Source organism: Trichechus manatus, unplaced genomic scaffold, assembly GCF_000243295.1.
Source record: "Trichechus manatus latirostris isolate Lorelei unplaced genomic scaffold, TriManLat1.0 scaffold00027, whole genome shotgun sequence".
In the NCBI taxonomy this organism is placed as follows: domain Eukaryota; kingdom Metazoa; phylum Chordata; class Mammalia; order Sirenia; family Trichechidae; genus Trichechus; species Trichechus manatus.
In genome coordinates, this window is record NW_004443963.1 from 8,094,631 (window position 1) to 8,109,225 (window position 14,595).

At 39.1% G+C, this 14,595-nt stretch overlaps 1 protein-coding gene across 1 annotated transcript in view; it reads left to right on the forward strand.

The window, feature by feature from the left end:
* Positions 1 to 14,595, forward strand: part of POLR3B (RNA polymerase III subunit B) — a 150,421-nt gene that overhangs the window by 85,945 nt on the left and 49,881 nt on the right. The window contains exons 13-18 of the mRNA XM_004374017.2: positions 237 to 437; positions 2,277 to 2,439; positions 3,699 to 3,852; positions 7,462 to 7,536; positions 8,102 to 8,200; positions 10,751 to 10,878. Coding sequence (XP_004374074.2) covers positions 237 to 437; positions 2,277 to 2,439; positions 3,699 to 3,852; positions 7,462 to 7,536; positions 8,102 to 8,200; positions 10,751 to 10,878 — 820 coding nt within the window. The remainder of the gene's footprint in view (positions 1 to 236; positions 438 to 2,276; positions 2,440 to 3,698; positions 3,853 to 7,461; positions 7,537 to 8,101; positions 8,201 to 10,750; positions 10,879 to 14,595) is intronic.

A 14,595-nucleotide genomic window follows, 5' to 3' on the forward strand; every position in this document is an offset into this window, starting at 1 on the left:
GGCTGCAATAAATGGGCTCAAGCATAGCAATGATTGTGAGGATGGCACGGGACCAGACAGTGTTTCGTTCTGTTGTACATAAGGTTGCTGTAAGTCAGAACCAACTTCAACGGCACCTAACAACAACAATTTCATAAATAAGTAGTTCTATGATGAACTCCTCAGAGTGACTATAAAGTATCAGGCAACATTATGAATGAACTAGTAGTAGTCTTATGGCTTTTTTCTCCCTACAGGGAAATTGGTCTCTAAAGAGATTTAAAATGGACCGCCAAGGTGTGACTCAAGTGCTGTCTCGCTTGTCATATATATCTGCACTGGGCATGATGACAAGAATCTCTTCCCAGTTTGAAAAAACAAGAAAAGTGAGTGGTCCGCGATCCCTCCAGCCATCTCAGTGGGGGATGCTCTGTCCTTCGGATACTCCTGAGGGAGAGGTAAGGAACCTAAGGTGGCTCTGTGCTGTGTGAGAGGTCATACCAACTGGTGGGGTTTGGCGTCTGCTCCCCCCACCCCAGGACATATCCTTTTGTTGGTTAGCCGTTTCGCTGGCAGAGAAGTATTGATGCAGCTTGTTAGGACTGCGTCGGTATTGCTCTAAAGCTAGTACCTACAGAAGCATTTGATTCAGAATCTTACCTAAATAGAAACATGGTCCACATTTCTCTTGCTTATTTTAGTTTATCTCAAGAATCAAACCATGCAGTGGAGAGAGGATGAGAGTGTAAAGGGAAACTGAGAGACCTGTCACCGTGGATGCTCATGAGGAACTTTTTTTGAGCAACTTCTCAGTTTCATTTGGTGTACTTACAAGAAATCACAGACACAGTTGCAGCCAATTAGGAGCACACAGTTCAAGAACTAAAGTCGATTCAGACTCACTTATATAGGAAACACAAGCAATTACCTTAACACTAATCCAAAGAGTTTAAGTAGATATGCTTCTGTAAGACCTACTACTTCCTAGTGTTATCATTATTGGTTTCACTTGTTTCTTTTCCTTCTAAATTGTAAACTTCTGGATGAAGGAACCTTGTTAGGGTCACCATTGTATCCTTAGCACCTAGCACAGAGCCTAATTCAGAGGAGAGTTCTTGTGCATATATATATGCTGAATGAATCAGTCAGTTAATTTTATAACAAGTAAAAGTCATAGGTTCCAAAGTGTAGGGATTTGTTAAAACTTGGAAGAGGTAAAAAGTAGGAGTCCATGCAGAGTTCTGATTCTTAGAAATTATTATTATTCTCCTAGTTTATCTTAAACCATATGGAAATTCACACTAAAATTATGGCACTTGTCAGATTTGCACAACTTACACCTCTTGAACTTTGAAACAATTTCCCAGCGAGTACTTCGGCTAACTTCAGTAAAGTACCTACTTTGTGCCTTACTGTGGCAGATGGCTTTTAAAAATTCAGGATATAACCTTTACCTAACTCATGTGTTCCAAGTGTTTTTTTCTCAGCTTACTGTATTTCATCCTTGTTCATATTTGTGTTTTCAAATTTTTTGGTTGTATAAAAGTTTAAAAATATTTTTTATTTCCTTTTCATTTTGAAATAATGTCAGACTTACAAAAATAGTACATAGAATTTCCATAATTCTTCACCTAGATTCCCCACATGTGAACATCTTACAGAACTGTAGTACAGTTATCAACCTCGTGAAATAATAATACTATAATCTATAGACCTTATTCAAATTTAGCCAGTTATCCCACTTATGTCTTTCTTTCTGGTCCAGGATCACACATTGCTTTTAGTTGTCATGTCTTTTAGTCTCCTTTAATCTGAACAGTTTCTTCAGTCTTTCTTTACTTTTCATAACCAAGGAAACTTTAGAGTATGACCAGTTATAGAATACCTCCCATTTCTTGCTAGAAATTTTATATTTTTATGTAGCTGAGATTATCAGTGTTTTACTGTTTTTATACACTGTCCTTTTCACGGCCATGATGTTCCATAGTCTGGGAGTAACAGTTTATGTAATCAGTTTCTTTTTGTTAGACATTTATGATGTGGTCATTGTTTACAGTTACAGATAGTACTGTGCTGAGCATTTTTATGGCTAAATGTTAGGTATCATCTTAGGTAAGTTCCTCTGGGTTAAAGGGTATGTATGTTTGTATCACTTTTACATGAGAGACCAAAGTGTCCTTCTCAAGGTTGTACTGCTTTATGTTGCCACCAGCACAGTAGTGAACTATTTACAGATACAAACTGTACTTTGTATTACTAGTGTTCATTCTTAGAAATGACTATCTTTTGTATTTTAGGCTTGTGGTTTGGTTAAAAACTTGGCTCTTATGACACACATCACCACTGACATGGAAGATGGGCCCATTGTTAAATTAGCCAGTAACCTGGGAGTAGAAGATGTGAATTTATTATGTGGGGAAGAGCTCTCTTACCCAAATGTGTTCCTCGTCTTCCTCAATGGTGAGTCTGTTCCAGGGACATGTTGATCTTACATGACCTGTGGAGAAGAGGAAGGAGATCCATTATTGCCATCTATTGAAAGTACAGATACGCTTTAATTCTGGGCCCAGGTTAACCTTTAGTGGTAGAAAAAAATGCTAATAGAGACAGTTATTCCATTGGCTGGTTTATCCCGGTTCTAAGCATATACAGCTATCATAACTAAAGGGTAACATTGCAGAGATGGGCTGCTTTCTTCCCTTTCACAGATGCTAGCATACCCATGGTGGGATAAGGCTCAGCATGGTGTATTTAAGTACAAGTTAAATGTCTGAGTCATTCTGCAAAAATAATCAGATCAGCCCTTCCAGCAGTTGATTTTTGTGCAGCTATTTGGCAATTGATATTTCAACAACTGGAGGCAAGAGAGCCCCCTTCCTTTGGCTCATACTCCAGTTACTCCTTTCACACACCCCTTCCACCTCCTTCAAAAGTCCTTTAGAGACAAGGGCAGCAAGTGTGCCTTTGTCCTTTCAACCTTTGGTCTGGCGGTCTGTGTGCGTGTTCCCCTCAACAGTGTGCTGTGGGGCTCATCCCTGACCATTTGGCTTACTGTCTCTTTTCTTCACCCCCTTCCTCCTTCTCTGGAAGGCATTAACCCTTTACCATCTGGGCTGGTGAGAAGGAAAGAGGTCAGAACCTCAGCAGTGTTATTCATCGATTGCCTTGTTTAGTATATCCCAGAAACTAACATTTAGTGAGCCCCTCTACACTTTCACCTAGTACCTCTCTGAATCCTCATGCCAATCTATGAGGCAAAGTCCATTTTCCTCACTTCACCAACAAGGATCACAAGAACAGTGTCACAGTAGCTGTCACTAGGTGCCAGGCAGAGTGCTAAGTGCCTTCCATAGATCAACTCATTTATTCCTCACAACCACCCGTGGAGGTGATAGAGTCATGTTCAAACCCAGACAGTCTGGGCCCGTAGTATACACTCCTGGCACTGTGCTGACAGATGAGGAAAATGAGGCCAACCTGCCCGTGTTACCCAGCCAGCATATGGTAGGGCTGGCCTCAGACTCTGGGTCCCTTGGACCACCCTTTACCACTCTGCCATGTTGCTTCCCTGCGGCCTTGTGGGCTGGCCTCAGGCCTTAATAAAATATTTTCAAATGACTACTTGATGCTGCCTATTATTTTGATTGAATCAGTATTTTTAATCAGATTAGATTTGTTTTTCATTTTTGTCTTATATATTCTCACTTGTTGGTGCATAGGTAACATCCTGGGTGTCATTCGAGACCATAAGAAGCTGGTGAATACATTTCGACTGATGCGAAGAGCAGGTTATATCAATGAATTTGTTTCCATCTCAACAAATCTTACAGATCGCTGTGTCTATATTTCCTCCGACGGAGGAAGGCTGTGCAGGTATGTGTTGCTAAGAGTTTTTAAGAATCTCTCTATGATTCGAACTGCCGACCTTTTGGTTAGCAGCCGAGCTCTTAAACACTGCGCCATCAGGGCTCCTCTCTACGTTTACTTTCTAAACGAATAGACTGGTTTCTATTTTTGAAGCTGTTTCAGCCTCTTTCATTATTAAGATAAATTTAATTCAGTTAGCAAATACTTTAAGAATATGCCTACTACATTCTGAGGATTCAGAAATTAACAGAAGGCAGTCTGTGCCCTCAGAGAGCTCAGAGGCAGAAATAATTGCTAAGAATAATCATTTATGCAAATAATAAATAATAGGCACTATTTATTGTTTTAATAGATGTACTACACGTAAGGCACTAACTACCTGCAACTCTATGAGGTTGGAATTATTATATTCCTTTAGCAAATGAGGAAATTGAGGTTCATCGTAACATACCGAAAGATAGCGGTGGAGTCTGTTTTTTACTTGAAAGTTGTTTGAATTCATCTGACTCCAGCAATCATGATTTTATCCACAATATTTATATGAACTGAGCATTAAAGGATGAATAGGATTGTGTTACCTGGATAAAGAGGGAAAGGAGAAAGGCTGAAGAATGGCAAGAATTAAAACTTGGAGGCATGAAGAAAGAAAACAACATTAGGTCCAATAGAAAAGTGGGATCCCTCTATTCATTCAGCACTTCTTGATGAAGATCAAAGACTACAGCCTTCAGTATGGATTACATCTCAACATAAAGCAAACAGAAATCCTCACAACTGGACCAATAAGCAACATCATGATAAACGGAGAAAAGACTGATGTTGTCAAGGATTTCATTTTACTTGGATCCACAATCAACACCCAGGGGAGCAGCAGTCAAGAAATCAAATGATGTATTACATTAGGAAGATCTGCTGCAAAAGACTTCTTTAAAGTGTTAAAAAGCAAAGATGTCACTTTGAGGACTAAGGTGCACCTGATCCAAGCCATGGTATTTTTAATAATCTCATATGCATGCGAAAGCTAGACAAGAGTAAGGAAGACTGAAAAAGAGTTGATGCCTTTGAATTATGGTGTTGGTGAAGAATACTGAATACACCATGGACTGCCAGAGAGCAAACAAATCTGTCTTGGAAGAAGTACAGCCAGAATGCTCCTTAGAAGCAAGGATGGTGGGACTTCATCTCAAGCACTTTGGACATGTTATCAGGAGGGACTAGTCCCTGGAGAAGGACATCACACTTGGTAAAGTAGACGGTCAGCGAAAAAGAGGAAGATCGTCTATGAGATGAATTGACATAGTGGCTGCAAGAGTGGGCTCAAACATAGCAGTGATTGTGAGGATGGCGCAGGACTGGGCAGTGTTTCATTCTGTTGTACGTGGGGTCACTATGAGTCAGAACAGACTCGACAGCACCTAACAACAACAACAACAACATAATGCACAGATACTGTCTAGAAGCTGGGGGTATGAAGATGAATATAACGTATGATCTGGTCTTTGGGGATCTGCAGGGGCATCAGCGGAGGGCATTACCTTGTTCCCTGTAGGCATTCTTGGTAGATCTCAGGTGGTGTTAAGACAGAAGACAGTGAGCTGGCAGTAGTGTAGAGTGGTGGAGAGAGCTTTGTCTTGGAAGTCAGTCAGAGCTGAACTTGCCATTGCCAACGTTTGTGTCTCTCCAGCATCCATTTCCCCTTCTGATATCCCTGCCTCATTTTCGTTTGGGCATTGTCCTTCCCCACTGGCAATCTTCTTGAGACAGTCAGTCAGGTGCCCTCTCCTCCCCAGCCAAAAGTTAGACGTATGACTCAAGCCAGGCCAGTCAGACTCTCTCCTCAGCGAATTTGAATCCCAAATAGGGTAGCTCACAGATGGAGAACTGTTGGAACTGATCTATCCTGACAGTAACACGAGAGAGACTGCTCATTACTTCTTGTTTTGTGGATTCTTGGGACTCCTCTACTTCCTTTTCTTTCGAGACTGAGTGTTTCACCTTTTTCTTTGAGCCTGTGAGCTATCCTATTCCTATTCTTATCCTTCCAGTAAATTCCATTTTTGCTTAAATTAGCTAGAGTTCTTTGCCACCAAAGAACTCTTAACTGATGATATACCTAATTCAAATCTTAACTTCCTGCTGATTGAGTTGTGTGACTCTGAGTTTATTATTTAGGTCGCCAAGCCTTGGTTTCCTTGGCTGTAAAATAGAAATAATAATGCTTAAGTAGGATTATCCTGAGAACTAGTTGTGTTAAGTTCCTTTTCGGTTGCCTTACACACACTAAGTGCTCATTTATAGCTATTAACAACATGATCCAATTAGGGGAGGAAAAAACAATGATTTTCTAGCTCACTCTAGAAAAGATTTTTCTGTTTCATCATACCCAGCATAATATGGCATATTCTAAAAGAAAATGAATTCTTTTTTAGAGGTGATTTTATAAAGGCACAACACAGACCCTGCAGGAAGAATTAGTAGAATTTATTGAGTGAAGGACACCTGAAGTAGCTAAATGCGATCCCCTCCTTCTTGCCCACTCCTGTTTCTGTCATCACTTCTGAGTCTCTTACCCTGAGCTAAGGGGCAGCCCCAGAGTGAGGCAGCAGATTTGCTCGACTTCCCCACCAAGAAGCAGCCAGAATCTTGAGGTAACATTGATTTCCATGAAAAGCTCATCCAGTTCATTTTTCAGCAGCTTGTGTCCCCCTTTTGTAATTGTGCAGCTCCTCTTCTGAACTGTGTAAAAGTGTTCATTAGCCCTCAGTTATTTGGACTTTAGGGCAGAACGCACAAGTGTCTTGTGGTCACTTGGTCCTCCCTGTAAGAGCTGCTTATCCAAATAGCAACAGCCCTTGACGTTTCGGTGCCGCATGCCATCCTTTGTATCCATGTTTCCTCGGGGTGGCGAAGCCTTCAGATGGTCCAGTCCCCACTGACAGTTACAGGTCAATCTAACAGTGTGTAGACAGAAGGCTCTTTCTACCTCACACCCATTACAGCACCAAAACAAGAAAGTAAGAAAGCCCTGTTCTCTGCAAACTCAGAGCCACTCTTTTTGGTCATATGTAGGTCTAAGTGACCTGCTAGTCTAGTCAAGTGATGCTTATCCTAAATCAGACCACTCTAACTACCTGGATATTCTCCAGGACCCTCACTGCAAAACGCCATTATTATTCTCAATGACAGGGCTTGTTTGTCTACTGACCCCATGGGTAGTGTATCAGATATTCCCAGTGTGAAATCAGGAGATGCTTTTGGTAGGATCAGTTACCCATTTTAAAAAATATGACATTAAAGGTTTAATTTCTTCTCTAGACTTTTCTGAGTATCATTTTTGTCTTGTCTTTTCATTTAAGACCAAATGTTTTCTAAGATACTTATGTGTATGTGTGTACATGTGCATGTGTACATATACATAAATTAACTTCGACATATGTGAGAGAAAGAGAGCGAACAGGCCCACACATACTTACACGTGCAAGAAAATACCTGGTGTCTTAAAGCAACCCAGGAATGAGTTTGACTGTATCTACATTTTCCCTCATTTCACTGTCATAAACTTACTTGCCAACTTAATTCTTCAGCTGAACTGCTATGAATTTTTCCCCCTTCTAGACCCTACATAATTGTTAAGAAACAGAAGCCTGCAGTAACAGATAAGCATATGGAGGAGCTGGCTCAGGGCTACAGGTAAATAAACCAAACTTATCGGTCTCCTTAATGCTTATGTATATGATTTATTCATCAGTAATGTTATCCGAGCTGTGCTTTTAAGAAAATTGTATTTTCATTTTTAGTCTCTTAATTCCTCCCCACCAATATATCAGCCCATTACAAATGTATTCTCCATATTAACCTACTTGGACATTGTAAAGTATTTATCATTTTAGATCATGAGGGTTAAGTGTTTCTAGTAAAAGAAGGACTTACAGCAATATGTTGATACAGACAATGTGAGTCTTTCATCAGAGGGAGTTTCTTAAGTTATAGAAAATTTGTTTAGATTGGTGTGAATTTTTCAGAAATGTGGACCAGATTGACAAGAATCACAGACATTTTGCTATTTTTGTTTTAGCAGTTTGTGATCATTCTTTGATCCAAGAATAGCATATTCTAGCTATCTCTTCAGTGTATTGATATTCCCTAGGAGAGAAAAATGGTTCAGGCCTAAAAAAAGCCAGTATCTTTTGCTATTACATATAAAATACTGTAGTTACATGCTTTTTAATAATGTGTTTCACCAATATTTTCCCAGGAATTTTGAAGATTTCTTACATGAGAGTCTGGTTGAATATTTAGATGTGAATGAAGAAAATGACTGTAACATCGCACTCTATGAACATACAATTAATAAGTAAGTAGGATCTTTAATAACCATAATTAAAACATATTCTGATTATAGAAGGAGACTCTGCATGGCACAAATGTTTACGCGCTCAACTAGTAACCAAAAGGTCATACCTTCCTTTCTGAAAGATGATCTGTCTTCTCTCTCTGGCTGCTTTCAAAATAATCACATTATCTTTGGTGTTCCTCAGATTATTACAGTGTATCCAAGTGTGTATTTCTTTTCCATTATTCAGATTTGTTAGAATTCCTGGAATTGAGGATTAGTGTCCTATAACACTTCTGGAAAATTATCAGAATTTTCTTCAAATGTTGGAAGGCAAGGGTTTTTAATCTGTTTTGTTCATTGCTATAAATGAACATAAGTATGCAGAATTTTTGTATTAGATAATTATACTTATGAAATTTTAAAAAAATATAGAAACATATAAAGTAAAAAGAATTAATCTTTTACCTTCCCCATCCCACCAAACTCTATCCTCAAGAAGTAGCCAATGCTAATAGTTTAGTATGTACTCTTCTAGATATTTTTCTAAGTGAATACAAATATATGTACGTGATCCCACACGATGTATATACGTAAAACAATGGCAACATAATTTCAGTGACTTGATTTTTAAACTTAAAAGTATATTATGGACATTTTTCCATATTTCTGTATGTATATGGAGCCCTGGTGGTGCAGTGGTTAAAGTGCTTGGCTGCTAACTGGAAGTTCAGTGGTTCAAATCCACAAGCTGCTCCGTGGGAGAAAGACATGGCAGTCTACTTCCATAAAGATTACAGCCTTGGAAACCATATGAGGCAATTCTACTCTGTCCTCTAGGGTCGCTATGAGTTGGGATCAGCTTGATGGCAATGAGTTTGGTTGGTTTGGAGTGTATATATATGTATATGATGTATTATATACATATAATGTTTAATATGTATCTTATTATTTTTAATTACTACTTATTATTTCATTGTCTGCCTACATATATATAGTTTATTTAATTTGATCCCTGTTGATAAATATTTAGGCTGTTTCCAATTTTTCTACTATTAAAAGCACTATGTTACTTAGTTTTAATTTGAGCTGGATTTAAGGCTGGATTAATGCATGGTAAATAGGAAGTCTCCCAATTCTTGTTCAGGATAGAATCTTAGGGTGGTTATGACTTTGAAGGAAATAATAATAATTTACCTTTCTTTTTTTGTAAAATCAGAATCCAGAATGTTTAGACTTTTCAATAATTATTGAACAATATATGATCTTATATATGTTGTTGTCGTGGAAAAAAAAGAAAAGAGAGACTTCAGCTTTCTTCCTTCTTCATTTTTTGGCTTACCTCAACTTTTATATCTGAAAAAGTGACTTTTATATCTGAAAAAGTGACTTTTGTTTATATTGGGAATGTCAACTTGGTCAATATTTAAACAAAACAGTATGTTTGAAACAAACTCTTGTTTTATTCTAAGCTATAAAATGTAGCTTTAAACTGATGCTCTTAAAAAACAAACCAAACCTAGAGCTCTTTACTCCCCTGCTGACAAAGGCCTAAAGTGTCTGAAAGGATTGGGGCTCTGCCGGATCATAAGGTCACAACTATATTCTTCAAACTAAGAACTACATGGAAAACATCCTCTCTCACCAAACCGTGGACGTAATTCAGTACATGTGTATTGGGGGGAAAAACAGACAGATAACTGGATAAATGGGAGACCTTTTATCAGGTACATTGCAACTATACTGAATTTCCATGATGGGCTGGGATCTGGTTATCTTGGAAATCACTTCTCTCTACACTTACTATAGAGAAGTTGTTAAGGATATGCTTAAACACTTCAGGGAGAAGTTAAGTAGATTACAACTCACAGTGACCCTATAACAGAGTAGATTGCTCCATAGAGTTTTCTAGGCTGTAATCTTTATGGGATCAGATCTTCAGATCTTTCTCCCACGGAACTGCTATGTGGGTTCTAACCGCCAGCTTTCTGGTTAACAGCCAGGCACTTAACTGTTCCGCTACCAGGGCTTCTTAAACATAATTAAAATTTTTAAATAACTGAATTGAGTTATTTAAATTTGATTTTTTAAGTTCCTCAGCTCACTAGTCTAACAATTCAAGTGCTCAATAGCTACATTTGGCTACTGACTATAGTATTGATCACTGTGGCTCTCTTAAAGGGGATATTTCCTTCCTCTAAAATGGTGATAAAACTGTCTCACTGATGTAAATTGGAAAAGCAGATTACTCATCTATGTGGATATTGTTGATTCTATCTTATATGCTCAATATAGCAATTGCTTTATAAGAGTTTTTATTACTTAGTATGTAATAATGCCTTATTTTTTAATGTCTGTATAGATATTTCATATTGTCTTTCTTCTCCTGTATTTCTATCACTAATAAAAATTATTGTAATTTCTTATGTTTTCTTACATTTTAAGTATTTCAAGTATTTTATCAGTTTTACTAGTATCAATTTTGTCTTATAAATCCATTGAAGACCCTTTAAGAGACATTTATTTTAGTATTTGATGCCTAAGATGTCTAACTCTTAATTGACTTGATAGAGATACCACTCATTTGGAGATTGAACCCTTCACTCTTCTCGGTGTTTGTGCTGGCCTGATCCCCTACCCTCATCATAACCAGTCCCCAAGAAACACGTACCAGTGTGCCATGGGGAAACAAGCAATGGGTAAGATTTCTTTCTGGAACTTGGTTCTAAATACTTGGGAAAAAGACTTACATTTTTATTCTGACTTCACTAGAATTGCATGTTTGACCACATCTAGTGATGGTAACAGCTATAGCTCAGAGGGTTGTTTGTGGACCTCTGCAGTGCTTGCAAGGGCTCCTTTTACGTGCAAAGCTTAAACAAAACTGGAGAAAACCTCTCTGAGCTTGATTACTTGACAAAACAAAGGGACACATAATAACTACCACAGAAGTATGAAGAGTAAGTATGAAGAGAAAAGCCCTATGAAGTGTAAATTGTTAATCAAGAGAGGTGGAAGAAAAAGCAGAAAAAGTCAAGGCTAAGGGAGGGGAGAGAGAAAAAATAGTGATAAATACGTACAGTGTGATTGGAATGTGTCTAGTAATTGTCTGGGTGACAGTCATTGAACCCATTATATCCTTGCAGTTGCTACTATATTGCCTGAAAATTTCTGACTCGTGTCACACTAGTTTCTCAGTTCATCTTCTTTTCTTCTTTCTCTTTTTCCTCTCATCCATCTATCTGTTCACCTATCCATCCATCCATAACATTTATGGAGCATCTGCTACAGACTAGGCATGGAGGCGGAGCCTAAAGATACAGAGTTGAAAACAGAATTCTGTACTCCAGGAGTTTGCAGTCTATTGGGAGAAACCAACAAATAAAGCAGTAGTTCAGTATAGTGTGATAAGTGCTAGAGTAGACCAACAGCCAGGATCTCAGGAAATCAGAGGAAGGACATCACTTGAGGTTAGAGAATGGGTTTTTCTGAAGAATAGAACTGAACTGAATCTTGAAAGACAATGAGGGTTTTTTAAGGTATGGAAGTGTAAGCAGGCATTGTATGGGAGAATCTTGGTACTCTGGTATGGCTGTTTTGTACATGATGGGTGTAGAGGTTTGCTTGGAAGGAGCCATATGTTAAGGAGTTTGGATTTTATCTTGAAGGTGATACAGAAAGTATACAAGGCAAAAAAGTTGCACTTATTAAACTTTTTTCTGAACTGTGTTTTAAAATTATTTAAGTCCTAATAAATTTTACTTTCATATATATCTGTGACATCATGCAGTGATTGATCACTTTTATATAGCCTTTCTCACCATTATCTTATAACTCCCACCAAATGATTGGGTGAGACTATGCAAATAAAGTGCTTGTGGCCCACCAAGAGGATTGAACAACTTGCTAATAATGCAAATAAGGTGCATAGAATCCTTGTGGGAGTGGGACCATGCAAATAAGGTGTATGGAGCCCTAACCAAGGGGATTGGTCAGTTTTGCCATCCCACTAGCCTTAAAATGAGCCATCCCAGAGGTAGAAAAGGGGAGACATCACTACTACCAAGAAGAAAAGACAGGAGCAGAGAACGTCCTTTGGACCTGGGGTCCCTGCACTAAGAACCTCCTAGAACAAGAAGACAGAGCTGTAACACTGGAGGCGGCGCAACATGGTGAGAAGCAGTGGCAGAGAAATGGCGGCAGTGGAACCAGGACGCCAGTGTGAGAGGGTGCAGTGGGCTTCCCGGTGGAGTGACATGCCCTGCACTTATTGGCAGAGCTAAAGAGCTTTGTAACACTTACCTGAGCAGGGCACAGGAGTCCTAGAGGTTGAGGGTTAGAGAAAGGCTTGCCTGCAGTCATGGCTGAAAAGAGGCAGTCCTGACTGAAGAACCATATCCTGAGTTGTTCCTCATCCTGAATTGTAACCTGTTACGCCCTAACATTCAACTATTTCAGGAGGTAGCATGTGATCAAGACCGATGTTATTGAGGAAAGAAGTCTGAGCTGCACTGGAGGCATTTGCAAAAACCATGGCTCCAGAAATTGACAGAATACCAATTGAGATGTTTCAGCAAATGGATGCAACGCTGAAGCACTTACTCATCTGTGCCAAGAAATTTGGAAGACATCTACCTGGCCAACTAAGTGGAAGAGATCCATACTTATGCCCATTGCAAAGAAAGGTGATCCAACAGAAGGCAGAAATTATCGAACAATATCTTTAATATCACACACAAGTAAAATTTTGCTGAAGATCATTCAAAAGCAGCTGCAGCAGTGTATCAACAGGGAGCTGCCAGAAATTCAAGCTGGATTCAGAAGAGGATGTGGAACCAGGGATATCATTGCTGATGTCAGATGGATCCTAGCTAAAAGCAGAGAATACCAGAAAGATGTTTACCTGTGTTTTATTGACTATGCAAAGGCATTTGACTGTGTAGATCATAACAAATTATGAATAACATTGCAAAGAATAGGAATTCCAGAACACTTAGTTGTATTTATGAGGAATCTGTACATAGACCAAGAGGCAGTTGTTTGAATAGCACAAGGGGATACTGCATAGTTTAAAATCAGGATAGGTGTGCATCAGAGTTGTATCCTTTCACCATACTTATTTAATCTGTATGCTGAACAAATAATCCGAGAAGCCAGACTATATGAAGAAGAACACGGTATCACGATTGGAGGAAGACTCATTAACAACCTGCCATATGCAAATAATACAGCCTTGCTTGTTTAAAGTGAAGAGTGCTTGAAGCACTTACTGATAAAGATCAAAGACTATAGCCTTCAGTATGTATTATACCTCAATATCAAGAAAACAAAAAATCCTTATAACTGGGCCAATAAGCAACATCATGATAAATGGAGAAAAGATTGAAGTTGTCAAGGGTTTCATTTTACTTGGATCCACAGTCAACACCCATGGAAGCAGCAGTCAAGAAATCAAAGGACGCATTGCATTGGGCAGATCTGCTGCAAAAGAACTCTTGGGTGCGCTGACCCAAGCCATGTTATTTTTAATCACCTCGTATGAATGCAAACGCTAGGCAATGAAAAAGGAATACTGAAGTATTGATGCCTTTTGAATTATGGTGTTGGCAAAGAATATTGAATGTACCATGGACTGCCAGAAGAATGAACAAATTTATCTTGGAAGAAGTACAGAGCCAAAATGCTCCTTAGAAGCAAGGATGGTGAGACTATGTCTCATATAGTTTGGAAATGTTATCAGGATAGACCAGTCCCTGGAGAAGGACATCATGCTTGGTAAAGTAGAGAGGTCAGTGAAAAAGAGCAAGACCCTCAAGGACATGGATTGACACAGTGGCCGCAACAACGGGCTCAAACATAGCAAGGATTGTGAGGATGGCGCAGGAACGGGCAGTGTTTCATTCTTTTGTACATAGGGTCGCAGTGAGTCAGAACCAACTTGAAGGTGCCTAACAAGAACAACACTTCTCTAATAAACTCCATAGTTGTATGGCCTGTGAATTCTGTGTGGCAATTGAAATGAATTCTCGAACCCAGCAGAGAAGTAGAGAGTGCTATGAGAGGAACAGCTGGTGTCTGGAGAGAGGAGATATGTCTGATCTCCACCTCAGCAATCAGCCTTAGGCTGTTGATCTCGATTCTCCTCATCCCTGGCGAAGTTAGAGGTCAGAAGCTGTCCCCCACACCATTTTTACACATCAGTATGACTTTTATCTCTATTTAAAGTATATTACAAGTGAGCTTCATAAGGAAATGTAAAAATGTTGAGGGAAAGATTTTGCATTGCCTTTGGGTAACAACTAGGACACAGTGAGCTTCCCAGTTACAATAAGCTGTGATTAATCACAGCGTAACAATTGAGGAATCCTATTTCTTCACTTTCTTCATTGGAGCCCTGGTGAGGCAGTAGTTAAGAG